Source organism: Gopherus evgoodei, chromosome 10 (genome assembly GCF_007399415.2).
Source record: "Gopherus evgoodei ecotype Sinaloan lineage chromosome 10, rGopEvg1_v1.p, whole genome shotgun sequence".
NCBI classification, from domain to species: Eukaryota; Metazoa; Chordata; order Testudines; family Testudinidae; genus Gopherus; species Gopherus evgoodei.
In genome coordinates, this window is record NC_044331.1 from 4,982,086 (window position 1) to 5,000,466 (window position 18,381).

An 18,381-nucleotide genomic window follows, 5' to 3' on the forward strand; every position below is an offset into this window, starting at 1 on the left:
TGCAGTATTATCTACTCACTGCTTCTTGAGAGGCCCGTCCCTCATTATTGTGGCCTTCGTTTTGGATCAGCACACAGGGTTGCTTTGACTCAAGAGGCTTTTTGTCAAACTGAGGCACATATGCTATGCTTCGATATGAGAGCACAAAACAGCCACTTTCCTTGACTACAAGAACAAGGAGGTTAGTTCTCTTTCAACTTTCCAGCACTTAAACTGCTGTTCCTTTTTTCACACCACATGGGGCCATGGTTTTCTCTTCTGGCTCATGCTGTCACTCTGCACGCTGAGGATTTCAATATATAAAGATCAAGCACTTCTTTTAATTCTAAATTCAGCTACATGCACACAGAAAAAGCAGAGAACATTGTCCTAGCCCCAAAAACCCCCATTGCTCCAGCTTCACTGTATACTTTGCTACTTACAATACCTCTATTTAAAAGCACCGTTTACATTGTGCCCTGAACTACTTCAACATCTGCTAACAGACCAATAAAAACATAAATAAACCAGGATTGTTTAGAAAGAGAGATTCCTTCTATTTCCTCTGAATGATACTAAATCAGTAAGGGCAGCAAGCTACAGGGACCTTTTTTTTTTTTTTTTTTTGGTAGATTTCACCTTGGAAAACAAAATTTGGGAGGAAATTAAATATAAAACCACCATATCCAGTGCCACCAAAAATCAGACAGAAAGAGGAGCTTAGAGGCAAAGTGATTTTATCAAATAGTCATGCAGCTTTACACTCAGCACAAATATAATTTAATTGCGATTACGACAATTTATACAATGGATTTTTTTTTTTTTTTACCAACGTGACTGGAAGATTTCTATTTTGTGTTTAAAGAGAAGCAGACATGTAAGTCTCTTGCAACATAGGATCCTAATTTCCCAAATAAATAATTTCCCCAATAAACCCATGTAAAATGGTAAAATGTATTCTTAATAGTATTTTCCCCAACAAAGGTTTTCTTTTTTTAAAAAATAAAATAAAATTCTAAAGTCATAGAACCACTCACAAGCAAAGTGTTTGCAGGATCAGAGCCTTCCACAGTAATTCCTATGAGAGTAGCATCTGAGTGCACACTTTTGGTATATCAGACCCCTTTGAAGACATGCTCAGTTCGGGCCTCCTCAAGATCACTAGATTTTCCAAGTTTAAAAATATATATATTTTTAATTCTGCATAATTCGCTTTATTTCATTGGCCATCCTTTTTGTCTGCTTCCACAGGGGAAAAAAATCTATGTGAATTTTAAAAGTGTGATTAAAAAAATAAAATACTAAAAAGCATCATATGGATAATCTCAGTAAATTCACAAGAACTCCATGTAAACTGCAGAGCTATTTTTCAAAGCAGCCTACAGAGCAGTATGATAAAAACTATGTCATGTTTCACAAGTGACACACGGCTGAACTTCTTTTAGTCTTAGACTTGTCCTTTTGGATTTTAGCAAAACAAACATTTTTAAAATAATCCAAACAGGCGTTTTATTGCATGTGATAACACTAATGATTTTCAGATTTCTTTAGTGCTCTTGCTTTATCCTCTCCTTCCACACTGTTATTGCTAAAAACTGGCAGTTAAATTCAATTGATTCAAAATATTCTAGATCCATATGGCCTAAAACCCTGGAGCTGAAGTTCTGGTATTGCCTCACTGCTGTTTTCTAGCATTTGCCTCTACTCCAGTCCCCAGATGGTGGAAGTAACATTTAAACCTCCTTCTCTCTGCCTTGTACAATAGACCTTGGCACCATTTCAACTGTTTACTCCGGTAATTAACAGCACTGATACCACAACAATTACAACTCCTACAATCTTAACACAATAATGCTATGAATTAGTGAGAGCTAATGGCTGGAAGGTATAGTGGTTCCAGACTGCGAGATCTGTGCATTTTTAGAATAAAATAAAAGGTACAAACAGCACGCTTGCGGTAGACAATGATTACCTAGTAATTAGTTTACACAAAGCTTCCTATTTAATGGCAAAACACTGTAATTAACGCGTGACAGAAAATCAAAGGGTACTTTGTAAGCATATGAAAAATTAACACTGCAGGCCTATAGCTTTATGTACTGATTAGAAGCATATTAAATCAATAGGACATACAAACCAACAGCTTGCATATCTGATTATTGTAGGTCCTAGGAATGGATATCATGGTTTTAATTTAACCAAAGGATACAATTATCATGCTTTGTTATTTACTTAGGATTTAAGAATCACCTGAAACATAACTGCAGCAGCTACATAAATATAATAATTGACTGAATGAGAACACTGCAGATCGTTCTCAGATATTATAAATATGTAAACTACTCAAGATAGTCTGTTGATGGAACACTGGCTGTATTTGTTAGGGAGGAAACAACCCTGAACTGCACAGTTTGAAGCTAGCAGGGATCTGTTCCTTTAGCCAAGACAATTTTACCATCCTACTGTACACCACATTAAATTAAAAGAAATTTTAAAAGCCTGTCACACCTTTCAAAATATTGTATGTGGATTTTCCATGCAACTATCTGTGTTTCTGGCCTCCTTCAGGCTAGAAAAATGATCACACCAAAAACTGCACATGAAATCAATAAAATCAGCAGGAAAGACGGCTTGTTTAAATAATTTTCTCTGCAGACCTTAGTAGGTATGTCAGCAAACACAACTCAACTGTTTTTGAACCCCAGCAATCTCGGCAACATTTCTGGAACCAAACTACTTTAGAATCTGTTACCGCATGTGATTAACAAATGTTGTGATAAGAATAATTATGAGTTTTAGGAAGTGGAAAGTACACATTCAGCAATGTTAACATGTGCAACAGAATAACAGAGCTTAGTTATAAAGCATGATGTTATGCCACTGAAGTTAAGGCTTTGGCAGTATTGTAATTATATTTTGAGTTGATTGATAAATACATGCTGCTTATTTTGAGTTCCTTACTTTTGGAAAGATGCAAAGGGTGGTGAAAATTGTTCATAAGGCTTATTTGCCTTATGGAGCCCTAGGCAAAAAGTTATACACCTCTTTACTACTATTCCTGATTTTCTGATAATCTCTGAATTTATTTAATTTTTTTTTAAGGAATTTTTGAAAAATGATCAATAATGTTAAATGTTAAGGGAACAGTTGGCTATTTCTGGCATCTGAAACTAGGATTTTCCAATGGTTATCAATCTCAAATCCTAACACGAGCATTAAAATATTTAGTCAATACTGATGGAAATTTGAGTTCTCTGTGCTTTATCTGTCTCTGAAAAGATTTTAAATCTCTATCACTAATTTTAGTGAGTTAACCAGGATGTAGATGTCTTTGTTTGGTGTTCTGGTCCATGACTAGGGCTCCTAGGTGCAGCAGTAACACAAATAATAATGACAAAATTACAGTGATATAGTTAGAAACGGCGATTTAAAAAACTGTGAAACTTAAATAGAACGATACATTGTGTGTTAGCCTTTTTCTTTCAACAACAGATGTACGACTGAGCTTTCTAATGGCTCTGTTGCTACTGGCCAATTGTAATGTTGAACCTTCTCTTCCTCTGCTGCCACATTCAGTTTGCTTTTCTCTATGCCACCTTCACTTCTCTCTTCTTCTACATCTCCTGCACTCATCCCTTTCTCTGTCCCCAACCTAGGGTTCCTTATGTTTAAAACTTTCTGTCACCTTACGCCCCTTAAACTCAATTCAAGTCTGAGTCACTGTGGCAGATATGGAGCTGTGATGCAACAATCTATGAATACTGAAATGTAACCTTGTTATTGAGATAGACTTATACTGGGGTAATGGAATGTTTACCATATACCTTTATTACTTTTAATTCAATGGGAGCTGTTGGAAGAACAAACAGAAAGGGAACAGAACTGAAGTCACTAAAGATAAACCAGACCTGCTGGGATAATGATGGTTGATCACAGGGAAATGAAGCCCAGGGCCTGAGAGGGGGAAAATCGTGTGATTCTACCCCCTAGAGAGAGGTGTTGGCTTGAGAGGAGGTGCACTCAAAGAAACCAGGAGGGGGCAGAAGTGCAGTTGGCTTGTAACTGTGACAGCCATTTGGTATTTTCTGTATGTTTGTTAGGCAACAGCCCTTCAAGTGACACCTTTGCAGCACACCATTCCCTAGTCTGTGTGCTTTTTAGAGTGAGAATCCTGAGTGGGCAGGCTCCAGAACACCCTGCTTCCTATCTCATCTTAGAGGCTGTTTCACTTTTCTCCCAAAACAGGAGTCAGAGATTCAGCCCATCTAATTAACCAAAAATTAAGATGAGAGAGAAGACCACTAAGATCAAATACTGTGCATTTCTAGAGAATGCCTTTTTCTACACTCGGAGCCTTCCAACAGGCCAGTCTCACAACAACACAGCCTTTTGGTTTTGGTATCTTGCAGAGCCTAGTGGATTGCCAACTTCTGACACCAGTCAGAACACTCTCCCAGGCTACTGCCCCCAGGTATTGGGGGTTTACTAGATTCTGCAGAAGAATTCCACTGCTGCACTCCTGTTTTGGCTAACAACACTGGATTCCATTCTGGTGAGCCCAGGGCCAGCCCACAACATTTTGGCACCTGGGCAGGGAGCCTGGGCCAAAACTTTGAAAGGTCTCAATTCTGCCTTCTTCTTGTTCTACTCCTCTCATGGTACTGCTCTGCTACCTACCCTAATAAAGAAGAACTAACAACTTAAAATGCCCTGTTAAAAATTTTAAGTAACACTTAACTTTCAAATGCCTGAACAGCAAATATAACTTTTCTTGTCTGCATAGTAAACACTGGCATTTTTATCTGTTTGAATAACCAAAGTGGTGCTTTCCATGTCTTCTTGGTTGCAAAGATTTGAACTGCTTCCTGAAGGTCCACAGTCTGGGCCAGCTCATGCTCTATTGAGATGGTTGCAAGGCCAACCAGCCTCTCCTGTGTCAGTGAGGAGCGTAGATGTGTTTTTATTAACTTCAGCTTGGAGAAGCTGCGTTCTCCACTGGCAACTGTTACAGGAAGTGTTAGAATTATGCGCAGAGCAACAAAAACATTTGGAAAGAGGGTGGTCATCTTATTTGTGCACATATATTCCAGAACAGCCTTTGGAGTTGATCCTGCTGAAATCTATCTTGAAAGGGCTTTCAGTTCATCACCTAAATCACTCGCATCAATATCACGCATGTCATCATGTGTCAACACTGTCTCTAGTGCCCTGCATTGCTGGTGTAGGTCTTCTTCAGGTATAGTGAGGAGTTTTGGAATATCAAACAACATCCCAAATATACTGCTGTGTTCCTTTAGCTGCATGAAACATTCTTCAACTGACCATATTGCACAATCTAGCACCTGGTTAAAGAATTCAACTTTGAATTGTTGTTTGGGGTATCTTATGGGATTATCCCGTGCCTCGTAATCAAAATGTCTTCTCTGGTGACTCTTGTATTCTTGAATGGGTGGGAAAATAGTTTCTGTGTGAAGTTCCTCTGCCAACTTCTGTGCAATCTTCAGAACGTTTTGAAATCCCTCATCTGACCAGTAAGACTGTTGGTATGACTTTGCTTTGTCCAATTGTTCCATTGCTCCAGACATATCAAGGTCAACACCTTCAAGTCTCTTGCTTATAACATTTATTTCAATCAGTATGTCATGCCACAACACTAAGCCACACAGAAATTTGAAGTTATGTATGTTTCCGGTGATTCCATTTCCCTCTGCCAGTGTTCTCTCATGAACAGTTCCTATCATAGCATTAGTCTTCATAATGGCAACTATGGCATCATCTATCTTCCCAATTTGGTGTTTGATAGGCTTTATCACCTCCACTCGACTTTCCCATCGTGTAGCACTCAGTGGTTTTAGTGTCAGAGAGGATGTTCCCAGACATTGCTTCAAAATTTGCCATTGATAGTCGTTGCAGAGAAAAATACATAGCTGCTTTGAAATACATAAAAAACTTCAGCAGCCTCACTAGAAGCTGAAGCTGCATCACTGACCACCAAGTTCAATGAATGAGACCTGCACGGGACAAAAAAAATCTTGAGGATTTAACTCTCGGATCCGTGTCTGCACTTCCTCTGTTCTCTCCTCTCATGTTGGCGCCATTATCGTAGCCCTGACCTCTCGTGTCAGCTATCGCAATTCCCGTATCTTCCAGCTTTTTAAGAAGCACATTTGTCATATCAGCTCCTGTAGTATCATCAATGTCAATAAATTCTAGAAAATGCTCTCTGACAATCACCATTGCAGGGACATTTTCACTAGGTTCTGTTGTTGTTACAAAACGCACCATTCAAGTCATTTGTTCCATATGGCTGATGACAGGTGTGCAGTCCAGAATATCAGAGTAATATCTTGCTGACTTCAGATCTGCCACAATCTTCTGTTTGACTTTTGTTGCCAGTAACTGTATGATCTCATTTTGAATTGTTTTTCCAAGATAGTTGTGTGTGTACATTTCTTGAGTGTGACTCTTCTCAGATGCTCCTGGAGTACAGCATCAAACCCAGCCATCAGCTCCACAATTTTAAGGAAGTTTCCACTGTTTGGCACATAGGGCCAATCTTAAGTGCCACGCAGTGCCAGGTTTTGGGTAGCAAGCATTCTCACAATGGCAATGAGCCTTTTCAGGACATTTTGCCAGTAAAGAGACTCTGATGCAATCTGCTCTTGAGGCTGATCATCTATGGTGGCCTTTCACCTTAGTCTCATCTCAAGCTCTTTCCACCCATTGAATGCTCTCTGGTGATTTGCTGTCTTCTCGTGGCATCCAGGTTTCTAGCCAGATTTTTCCAATCCTTTGTTCCTGTAGAACCCAATGTGGCTGGAACATTAGACTGGATGAGTTTAAAACAAAAACAGTATGCACCATTCTGGGTTTTTGAGTACATAAGACATGGCCTCTCCATTTTGTCACCATTGGGGATTTCATGCCAGTAACGTGTTGGATGGAAACTTCTATTTTCATTGTCTTTGGGGAACATGAGGTTTTTCACTTGCTGCGGCCCATGCAGTACAAGGAAGTCCCTCAGGATACTGCTCAAGTGGGTCCACAGTCCTGGATCATCTAGATTTAAGGAACTAAACTCAGCAGCAGCTGTTTCTTGCACCTCCACCACACTCTTGTCTGATCTACACTTTTCTTCAGGAATGTGCATGGCTACATCCATTTGCGATGGAGATATGGATGCTGCAGTAGCTGCCAGGTCACCTGCACTCTGACTAACTGGAAGATCAGGTATCTCCTCACCACTCACATCCTCACTGGGGCCGGAAGGCTCAATGTGAACATTTGTGTCTATGTATCTCAGCAGAGCTCCCTGCTTAGACAGAAAAGCTTCCTTTGCTTTCTTTCTTTTTCTGAATGCTGCCCCAGAAAGGCGTTTTCTTCTTTCACTCATGACTGCTGTTCTGTGCCAGCTATAGTGGCTCTCAACACTCAGTTGAAGGGAACAAATAAGCAGGGTGGTAGCAGGGCCTGAGTGAGGGAAGATATCAGCATCTTAAGGGCCTGGCTGGCTCCTACTACTTCAGCTGACTGCCTGTTCTCCTCAAGTGGGTTCAGGGAAGCAGCAGGAAACAGGAAGCTCCCTGAGAAGCTGGTGTTAATCAGTCCAGGCTCCTGGGCGTGCTAGAAAGGTACATAAGAGGCTCCTCCTCCTCTCTCTCCCTGCAGCTCCTGCTGCTTTCTGTTATTCCCTCCCACCTTTTCTCCGGGCTGCCTGTTATATCTCTTGTGTTACTCCAGCACAGCACTCCACCATCTCTGTGCATCTAGAGCAGAGAGAGAATACATAGGCACCAGCACCAGACACAATTTTCTACACTCTGGGTCCTAGTGGTGCCCTCCACAGTCTGGCACCTGAGGCTGCCTCCTCAGTTCGCCTCATGGTAAGGACAGCCCTGGGTGAGCCACAGCAAGTACATCAGCTGGAGAAGTCAGGGAACCGCTAAAGTTTTCCTACCTTCTCCTGCAGCATTGAGCTGCTCTGAGCACCCTCACCTGGCCACCTCTGCTCTTTTCAGTCTCTACTGTGTAACAGCTGTCTCCAACTCCAGCCAACCATTTTCAACCCATTTTCTAATGAGTGCTTTGTGTTCCATTGAAGACATAAATGTAAGGAGTTAGCTCTAGAGAAGTGATAAAACAAAGACCTCCAAATACAAATTTGACAAAGGGGTGGTTTTCAGTGTTCACAGAATAGTAACACTGAAGCTAGTGGTAGAATTATACAGAGCCTTCCAGGGGGAGCTCCTCATTAAACAAGCTCTGGTTATGGAATGTATTCATTTTCACATAAATTCTAGGCTATAAACTGTACTTTGCAGGGTAAAACAAATGCAAATATAATTGCAGTGTTTCTAGTGCACCTCTGTAACAGTGGGAGCAGTGGAGAGGGTGAATTTCAAACCCACAGAAAGTTTTTGGACACAAAAAAGTAGAACTTAGGTTGCAGCCCTCCTCTGTGCACAGACTCTGAAAGTCTCATGTTTTCAGTTACCAGAATAAGTAACTAAGAAAGACAGGAGGCTAGTGATTTACTTTTATCCCTTTAAAAATAATGGCATATGATGGTGGAAAAAACAACAGGAAATATGGGTAGGATTTTCAAAAGTACCTAGGAGTGTTAGACCCTAACTTGCATTTACTTTTAATGGGAATTAGACATCTAACTTCTATGGTGCTTTGGAAAATCCATTACTAAATACTATTACAGTAGTACCTCCACATGCAAAACAAATCATCATCAATAATGCTTACTACATTCTCTATTGCTAATGGAGTTGCCAAAACTTTCAGGCCAATCCTTCAGTGGGAATAGGCACAGGCTCTTGTTTATAAATGGACTCTCACTATCGTTTGAAGACAATACCTAAATAAGGGTGGAAAGTGATAGTGTACAGGTAGAAAAGGATCCCAGGTAGGACACGTGTGATATAGATAAGCTTCACAGATTTTAGCTAGACAACAACATTTTGCTTTTCCCCAGAGTCGTTTACATTGCAAAATATAAACTGGAAAATGCCACTGAGGTGCTGAGGCTTTTCAGCACTATCTGATCGTACAAGGGTCAGACACTGATACCCTTGCTCACACTGACTGGTGCCTTGGTCCATAAGTGCGTCCACTGCAGTCAATGTTAACATACTCAGATTTCACCCCAATTGCAGCTGCAAAGTAATCTCTCAGATAACTCAGACTCTACATTAATTTAACAGGATAGAATACATTACTAATCTTGTCATGCATTTTAGTTTGCCCAATGTTATGCCTGAAATGAGGAATCTAAAATCACCCTGTTTTAGATGGAATAGATTCTTATACAGTTCAAACTCACAAACTACATTATTTTTAATCTGTTGCCTACTACATACCAATGAGGAAAATCTTGGTATCGTGTCATAAACTGCTATGCAAATGATGCTATTTGTAAGTATTAACATAATTTAGTGCTTACAGTCATATTCTCATTTCTAATAATTCTACCAGAATGGAGAGTCTTTTCTCTATACTCTTAGCCTGCAGGATAGTCTTTCATCAAGAAGCTGAATTTTTTAATAACCTGCCAACATATGTTTTGTATGTGGCAGCCTAGGCCAATGACACAATGTCTTCATTATCGAAAGAAACAGGTCTACATACTGCAATCGGACATTAAAGCATGCCTGTGCCCATAAACTAATGCTTTGATGTCTAAATGTGTATCATTACGATGGTACTCTGTAACAAAGGATAATTTTAATCCTCTACTCTCAATGGTAATACGTAGTGGAGATTGCAGTTCATTATATATAAGAAAGGTCGCCGTGCTTACAAAATAGAGCTCCACTCAGAAGGCAGAAAATGTCAACTCTCATTTCTGGACAAGATGCTCTAAATGGCAATGTGTTTTGTTCTTTCACCTACGCCCCCTGAAATACTGGCCTGGATTTAGAGAAGTTTTCCTGCTGACATGCTTGTAGAAAATAATATCAAGTGTACCATGCCTTATATATGTTTTTCAACTTCTGGTAAGCATTTATGTTGTAGGAGTTTTTAAGGAGCATGTTCTTGTCTGCGTCTGGACTCCACCTAAATGCAGCAGAAGTAGGGGAACCATAAGGAAACCAGTTATAACTCCCTGTTTCTGAGCCATCAGGCCCTGAGGGAGTGACTTAAGCCACTGGTGCAAGGACTCTCAAGGAACTTACACCAGTGGAGGAGCAGATGTAGTGCAGCTGTGCTCTGCAGTGCCTTCTTCCCCTCCCACATGGGCAGCTGGCACAGAAGATCAGTATACTACCTCTGACAGCTTTATGCAAGCAGAGAGCTGCCTGGCACAGGCAATATTCTCCACTGGCCATCGCTGGCTGTTTTAAGTCCACTTTTCACTGGTCATACTTATGCAGAGTAAGGGAGCCTTAGAGGTCTGGAGAATCTAGCCCTTAATGTTTGCACAGAAAGTTTCATATGACAAAGCACTATTACTTTGTAATTATCCAAATTCAAAATAAGTTTAACCAGCACAATTTGAAATATATTATACTATGCAATTCAATCAAATGTTACACTTTCTAAAACTATTCTTGATTGAATTAAAAAAGCTGAACTGCTGTAAATATTTCTTTATTTAAAATAGGACGATGGGGTATATATTTCCGTGATACAACTCTTCTGAATTTAATGGGAATAAATTTGGCACTACAGACTTAAATATCAAATACTTATTTAAATATTCACAGACCTTTAACTAAAATTAATCAATTTGCATCAGAATTCAAATTCTGAATGAACTGGATCCAATGAATTCAGTCCATCAATTTGTAAAGAACAAACTTGTACATTGTTTAAAAAGTGCACTAATGAAGGCTGGAAGGTCATAACGTTTATATCATTTTGTTTGTGTATTTGTGGCTGTCCATCATTTTTGTAGCCACCCAAACTTTGTGCAAATCAGAAGCCACTGCCCCAGTTATCTACTGAATTCAGCACATCAATAGAGAAGACAGAGTATGATCAGAAAAGTGAAGTTTTAACAACAGAAATTCCCTTTATTTTGTGTTCACTCCCATAGTTATTGAGCTAAGGATTTTATTTGCTCCTCTCTTCAGTTTCCGCTTAACTGTTTTATTTAAATCATGTTCTCTTACAATGGTTTATTTGCTCCTCTCTTCAGTTTCCGCTTAACTGTTTTATTTAAATCATGTTCTCTTACAATGGTTTAGTGAACTTCCCAGCTTGCCATTAAACACAATGGACCAAATTAATCCCTGCTAATACTTCCTTTTCACTTTTATGTTTAAGTCAATAGTTACATCAGAGATGAATGTGGCCCAAACAACTGTTCACTCAAGCAAGTCTTCAGTGGAGAGAAATTTATAATACTAGGAGCTGAATTAATTTCCAAAAGGCAACAACAGAATTAAAAACCTTTGCAACACCTCATTTATGCACAAGCTGGGGAGAGTAATACATGCTCTGTTAGAGCACACTACTTGCAGTATAGCAACACCCACCAGCATACAGACAAATAACACTGAAGCATGGTGACATTTGCTCATGTTCATGTTTACGAATGTAAAGCCAGGTGGTTTTTCTACTAGATAAAACAGATACACACTTCTGATCAGAGACACCGATCATCCACAGCTCCCTCTGAAGTTGATTGTAAATACTCAGCACCACTAAAAATCAAACCTCAGTACGAGAGGTTCTAGTGTTCATCCTGTTGAACCAGGACATGTATTTATAAATGATTTACATAAATAACACTCTTTGGTTTAACACTCTGCTGAGTGACATCGTTTAACCGTCCTGTGCCTCAGTTTCCCCATCTGTAAAATGAGGATAATGATGCTACCTCCTTTGTAAAGTGCATTGAGGTCTAGGGATGAAAAGTGCTATAGAAGAGAAGGTACTATTATTATTATTATTATTATTATATGTGAATAAAATATTATAAAAAACTTTCTATCCAAATAATTCCACAAGATAAAGTTCCATTTCTTATAAAGTTGAGGTGTTAATTTAAGAGGCCAGAGCAAGCCAGGGGCATGTCTGCAGGAGCTGGGTACACATTAATCCAGGAAATCCCCCCAGCCACCTCCGCCTGGAGAACTCCTTTGGAAACTCCAAAGGGAGCTAAATTTTCCCCAACCAAGCAAAAATTCCATGCAAGGGGGTGCATGACAATGTGCTTGCTTTAGTGAGCATGACCCCTTCCCTACAGACGTATTCAACATAAAACAGAACAAACAGTCCCAGAGAATAAGATACCCAGCTTCTCATTAACTTACGTGTGCCCATTTCTTCCGCCACATCTCGGTGTTATATCTCTGACATTCCTTCTGGGTCCAATGGAAGCATTTCAGGTGCCTGGCAATGTCACAATATGCAGTGCCATTTCCTCCAAATTCATTGTCCACCTTAAACAACCAACGTCTCACTTCCAGGTTATCTATGATCAGCTGACTCAGAACTTCAAGCATCTATGGATGAAACAGTGGCATAAAGACAAAAGGAATGGCTTCAAAAACATTCTGACTTAGGACATCATTAAGGTGCTTGTATATTTTTATTTAAAATGTTTTAAAACAGACTTATAATTAGGGTTTCAAGCTTCAGGTTCAAACCAGTTTTACCAATACTCACCAATCCTCCTTCCTCCCAAAAAAGCAGAGATACTGGTGATTAGTAGCTTGGATGCTTATGTAAAGCTCACCCGAACTCTTTTTGTTCAGGATCCTATGGCCACAATTCTGCAATTGGATCCACCTGAACAGACTTTGCCCCCATGCAGACCCACTGAAAGGCCACTGGGGCTCTGTGCCAGTGCAGAGTCTGCCTACGTGGAGCTCATTGCTGGACCGGGGCTATTAGTTTTGAATGTTCAGTACTTCTCAGGATGTCTCGCCGAAACGGTAGCTGATGGCAACACTAGACTATTTCCAAAATCCTCTCTTTAAAACCTCTTCCTACAGTCAGATTCTAATACCAGGCAAACATCTGTGATACGTTCTTGCTGCAGAGTGAATTATACCGTTATAAATTTATGAAGATAGACTTTATTAAAGTGATTCTAATTATTTATCTATATGCATACCCAGTTTTAAATGGCTTTCTTGTAAAACTAGCTGGGGAGCAGAATATAATTAGCTGTTTAGAAACAGTAAATGCCATTGGACCCTGGAAAAGTGTTAGACAGATCTTGTGCTGCATTGACTAGAAGGTATTTTTACATGGTAATCTTTTGAACTCCAAGTTGTATATATTTTTTGGACTTCGACCACAAACAGAATTATCATCTGTTTGCTCCAAATCCTATTATTTGTTGCTTTTGAGAACCCTATGAATGAGTTTCTGTTGATGACTCCCCTACAGTAATGAAAACAATCAATAGTATTGTTAAGACTGAACCAATGGAAAGAATTATGTGCTATCTTTAAGTGAAAATTGAACTGTGCTTTAACATAGTGTCACCTTTCATTTATTATTTAACCTAAGATGTCAATATTTCATAGGAGCAAACAACAGAAGGAGAATTTCTGAAATGTTGCAGCATGGATCAAAAGAGGAACTAATAAGCACATTGGGGTGTTGGGTAGGCAATTTTATATAAATTAATTACTTAAATTGAACTAATTTAGGAGTCTAATGTATTATTTTTCACATCATTGAACATATATTTATTTTATCAACAGTATGGAAGTTGTAATATATTTTTTTAGCTGCTATTATTTTCAGTGTTAAAGGTATTTGTAAAAAGAAAAGGAATGCAAAAAGCCTTTTGCTAGCCAGCAAGAATGCCTAAGAATGATAACATCTTCACTATTTTCAGGTTTATGATGCACATCAGTAAAAAGAGAGAAGCTATTGATTATTGCCATTCACAAATACAACATGCTGACATTACCAGCTGGATGAATGCTGCAAATTTCAAAACACAGTAGAAACAAGATGATTTTCTTGATGAGGTAAAGTATTTTCTTCCAGAATCTGATGAACACTCAAAGCTACCCTGAAATTCATCCAAATTCCATGAAAAAAAAAATCCACAATGATACTGAAAGAAGTGTGCAATCAGAAAATTGTATAAAAGGATCTATGGCTAAGCATGCTGCTGTTAAAGGGATACCACTAACTTGAAATCTAGTCAATTTAAAAAATGAGGTATGCGCAATTTCAGGTACCCCACCTGCTGTTAAGACATCTTGCTGGATTCTGCAGTTTCATAATCACATTTTCCTCTTGCAAAAATGTTTTCTTTTTCCTAATCACAGATTCACAGATTTTAATTTGTTTGCCTGTTGCTGTGTGAAAAACCCATGTGAACAAGGGAAACTAGCTGACTATTGCATAAAAGAGATAAAATTTGCATACTTCTTTGTTAGTTGATACGATGGTATCACATCATGAATATTCACAAGGCCTAATAACCAGGCAGGAAACTGTTCTGCAGTCTGGTATCTTTCAAAGGAGGTGACTCCAAAGTTTAGATGGAATTGTGGTTCTGTTTCAGAGGTATTTGGATCTGGGATGTCCATTTGGAACAGGGCAGATTGGAAAAATATAAAAAGGCGCATTAACTATTTTGAGCATCAGCAGACATCGTTTCTAAACCCATAATTCATGGCTACTGGGGAATGATAAATGGTGTACAATATACATGACAATACTAAGCTGTTTAACCAAACACAGGTAAAAATTAATTAATTCATCTTAGAAAACAATGAAAAAGCGAGGGAAAATCATATAGGTAGAGAAATAAATTTGCACTGCTTATGGGAGATGTGTGTTAACTACTATAACTATTTCATTAGGGAATACTGAAAAAGGGAAATTGCCTAATCTTATTAATGATGAGCAATTAGCCAAATGGTATTATCGTCAGTGTACAACAGAGATTGCAGTGTATTGGCAACAATCATAACAATTCCATTTAGCACAATTCATAATTTGGGGTCAGTGACACTGCCTCTTAATCAAGGTACATGTTATTCAAATAATTGTGCTCAGTGGTGGGTTCCACGTCTATTTCTTTTAAGGTATCGTTTCTGATAATGGATCCTGACACTGTAATAGTTGATCAATTGGCTTCTAGCCATTCAGCAGGTTATCTGGAAGACAGCAACTTCAAGGAATGCTTAGGTCTACCTCAGCTACTGTGTATCACTCAGCAACACAAATCTGGAGGGCACTGCACACGGCTTGTTGTTCCACTAAAGGATATTGATATGTTGGCAGATGTGATGTTTTTGACATCACAATTCCATTACACAGCCACGCTGGCCTGTACCAGTTTATTGTGTCGAAAAAGCTAGCCACTTCTGTCTCCTGCCTTGTGATGATCACCAAATGGTGATGACCAGCTGTAAGGGTCACCTGTAACAGGGATGTGACTAATTACAAAACATTTATGTATGAAGACTTCATTGGTAATGTCACTACTCCAAATTTCTGCTTTATTTCTCATAAATGTAGCATTATAGGTCACACTAATTATGCCTTTTCCAGTTTTTCAAAAAGAATCCATGACTCTCAGTAAGCTCCAGCACCAGGATGAAATTAAAGAAATACACACCAGTTTTAAACATAGATATTAAACCACTAACTTTAAATTTAAAAACATTACTGTACTGAAAAAAAAGATTATCCAGATTATCAATGACATGCGCAAAGAAGAATAAGTACCTCAACTAGATAAATTATCCATGATGGTGGAAATAATAATTTTGCATACTTGGATAGAAGTTGCACTTAAAACTTTTGGTTGTATTACAGGGAATGTTAGTTTTAATTGTATTAATTACATGCTGTCACTTATGCAGTTTGCTAAAACAGTATAAAACTCCCATGAATGCCCTCACTTCTGCTTCATATATTAATTTGGCAAAGGTGTTATCCTGATACAATTACCAAAGCCACAAGTGGGGACCTGTTTGCCAATACATATAAGTTAGATGCAGCATACACCATGGTAATACGTATTATGCGCGTGGTATTATTAAGGTATATTGAAGAAAATTTGAGTAATCAAGCTGAATTATACTACTCCTACTCTTGTTCTCTTATGCTAAGTATCCCACAATACCTTGTAACAATACAAGTCAGCATTTGGCACACGGAGAGAGGGAACAAGATATGTAAGTGTTCTACCATGGTACAGGTAGGGAGTGCCTCTGTGGCCCAACTAGTTTGGAATGCTGTCTTCGAAAACCCAAGAGGGATGCACCATGGAACCAGAAAAATAAGTTGAAATTGGTGGGTGGAATCTTAGAGGGCATACAGAGGGTTTTAGCTTGTAAACAACCCCATTAAAATAAAGGTATTTCTAGTGGTGTATTTTTGGGAGGCAAACCTTTTGTGGAAGGTGAACTGAACACATTGCGAGAACCCACTTCCTGGAAGGACTGGTGACGTATTAGCTCTTTATTTCCTATACCATATTGTTTGTCTATAGACAATAAACTGGCTGAGCTTGGTTATTTGGCCTCTTGAACATTTTTAATACGAACTGCAAGGGCAGTCAAAACCAGCTGGCTATACACATAAATCAACAAAAGAGAATATAACCTATGGTGAGCAGGAAGGTCTTCCTATGAGCAGCCACAGAGTGGAGACTGAACTGCTCTCAGCTCACAGCTAGATCAGGACCCATCAGAAGCAAAATGATGCTAAGAAGCCAGAGCACAGATACAGAAGGGAGAACATAAAAGGGAGAGGAACAAGATTTTCAACACAATTAGAAGCCAGGTTCTGTACCTCTCCTGACCAAAGAAATTCCCGGTGGATACTGTTTATGACGGAGGAGCCAAGGACTCCCTCTCTCAATTACGTCTTGTTGGCAGGAATTTATTGTAACCAAAGACATGATTATTGTTTGTTTTGGGGTAGTACCTAGATACCATGTTGGGCGCTGAACAAATACATCAGCAGAGAGTTTCTCCCCGGAAGAGCTTACAAGCTAATTTGAGACAGGATGCAACAAGTTAGTGCTCCATAACACAGGAAAAAGGAAAAAGGAAGATGATAAAAACAAAACCAGGTTGTTTATAGGTTAGCTGCTGCATAATTTGCAGAACCATAACTAGATAAATTCAGCAAAAAGTAACAATACACTGAGGCACACCAATAAAAATTTGCAGTTATCTCAAAGAATAGTATCTTGCCAGTGAGTCCAGAATAAAGACATACAGATTGACCACATTATATAAAATCCCTTTTTTCCTCTATTACTGTTGTTAAAGCCACCCCATTCGCAGATGATTGATATACTGAGTTTGGCAAAACTTTTATGCTTTGTCATGGCACTAAGATAAGTGAAATTGGAAATGAATTGATACACTAAACAGAGGGAAAAATTTAGGCAGCAGATCTGCCGAGCAGATCTCAATTTGGATGATCGCCTTTTCCTAAACAAATGGAACCTCCCTTGACATAAATGCTTCACTTCACAGTAAGGTTCTAATCAATGCAACAACAGACATTTGATTTTTTTTATGCAAGGCATCAAAGTTTGCCCCCTACCTAGTCACAATATGCGTCCATATGTTGACATGCCAAATAAACTGTTCTTTTGCCAACAGACACAAGTTCCCAAACTGCTTCCCACATACCTGTCGATGGTTATAGATATCATATTCTCCCGGAGGTGTTGGCACACAAGCACTAGCAAAGATTCTTTTACTTCCAGACTTAGTTCTATAGAGATGAGCTACTTCTGGCTCAGAGCCCAATATGGGTACATTTAACATGTCAGCCACTGCTAAATCATCTTTGTGAGGAAGTCCACCAATAATGTAGGCTTCCTTGCCTCGGATGAGATTTTTTATTCTTTTGATTGTCCTGGGACTGTACTTCAGCTGAGTGGCCAGGCACATGTGATGGCCCTGTATAAAGATAACATTATTCTTGTTAAAAGGTGTTCTTTTCTATTCCATGAACCTAATTTATAATGTTGCACACAATAAATACAATATTAATAGCAGGCTGGGTTATGACCTATCCTGTAGCTTAGCCGTTTAAATTGATAAAAGCTGTTGGGGTGAGGCTTCATAATCGTTCACATCTTTAGTGTGTTGGAAATGGGCTCACTGGGAATAGAACTAATTACTACACATCTGTATTTATTTGATCCACGCGGAATTATCCTTCTGTCAGTCGGCAGAGATGCTGGTGGCCTTTGGATAATAGTGATTCATCTCTGCAACACTTCTGGCATGGTTTAACTCTAAAGCGTCTGCAAAATCAATACAAAAAACGAAGAAAACCCCCTATAGCAGAGGATATATTTCCCCATACAGTGCAGCAGCATTTTAAATGATTCTCTGAGAATAAAACATTTTGATTTAGCAAACCTTTCTTTGATCATATTAAATTACAGGGGATATACATTTCCATTATGCAGTAGTTTAAATGGCTACAGTCAAT

The 18,381-nt window shown here is 39.0% G+C and overlaps 1 protein-coding gene across 9 annotated transcripts in view; it reads right to left on the minus strand.

The window, feature by feature from the left end:
• The window catches only part of IQCH (IQ motif containing H), a 109,526-nt gene that overhangs the window by 45,367 nt on the left and 45,778 nt on the right, over positions 1-18,381 (minus strand). For all 9 annotated transcript variants that reach the window (XR_004002367.1, XM_030578082.1, XM_030578083.1 and 6 more), the window contains 2 exons: positions 17,568-17,840; positions 12,249-12,440 (listed from right to left, as the gene is read on the minus strand). Coding sequence is in view for 8 of the 9 variants with exons in the window: in XM_030578082.1 (XP_030433942.1) it covers positions 12,249-12,440; positions 17,568-17,840 (465 nt within the window). In the remaining variant the exon portion in view is untranslated. The remainder of the gene's footprint in view (positions 1-12,248; positions 12,441-17,567; positions 17,841-18,381) is intronic.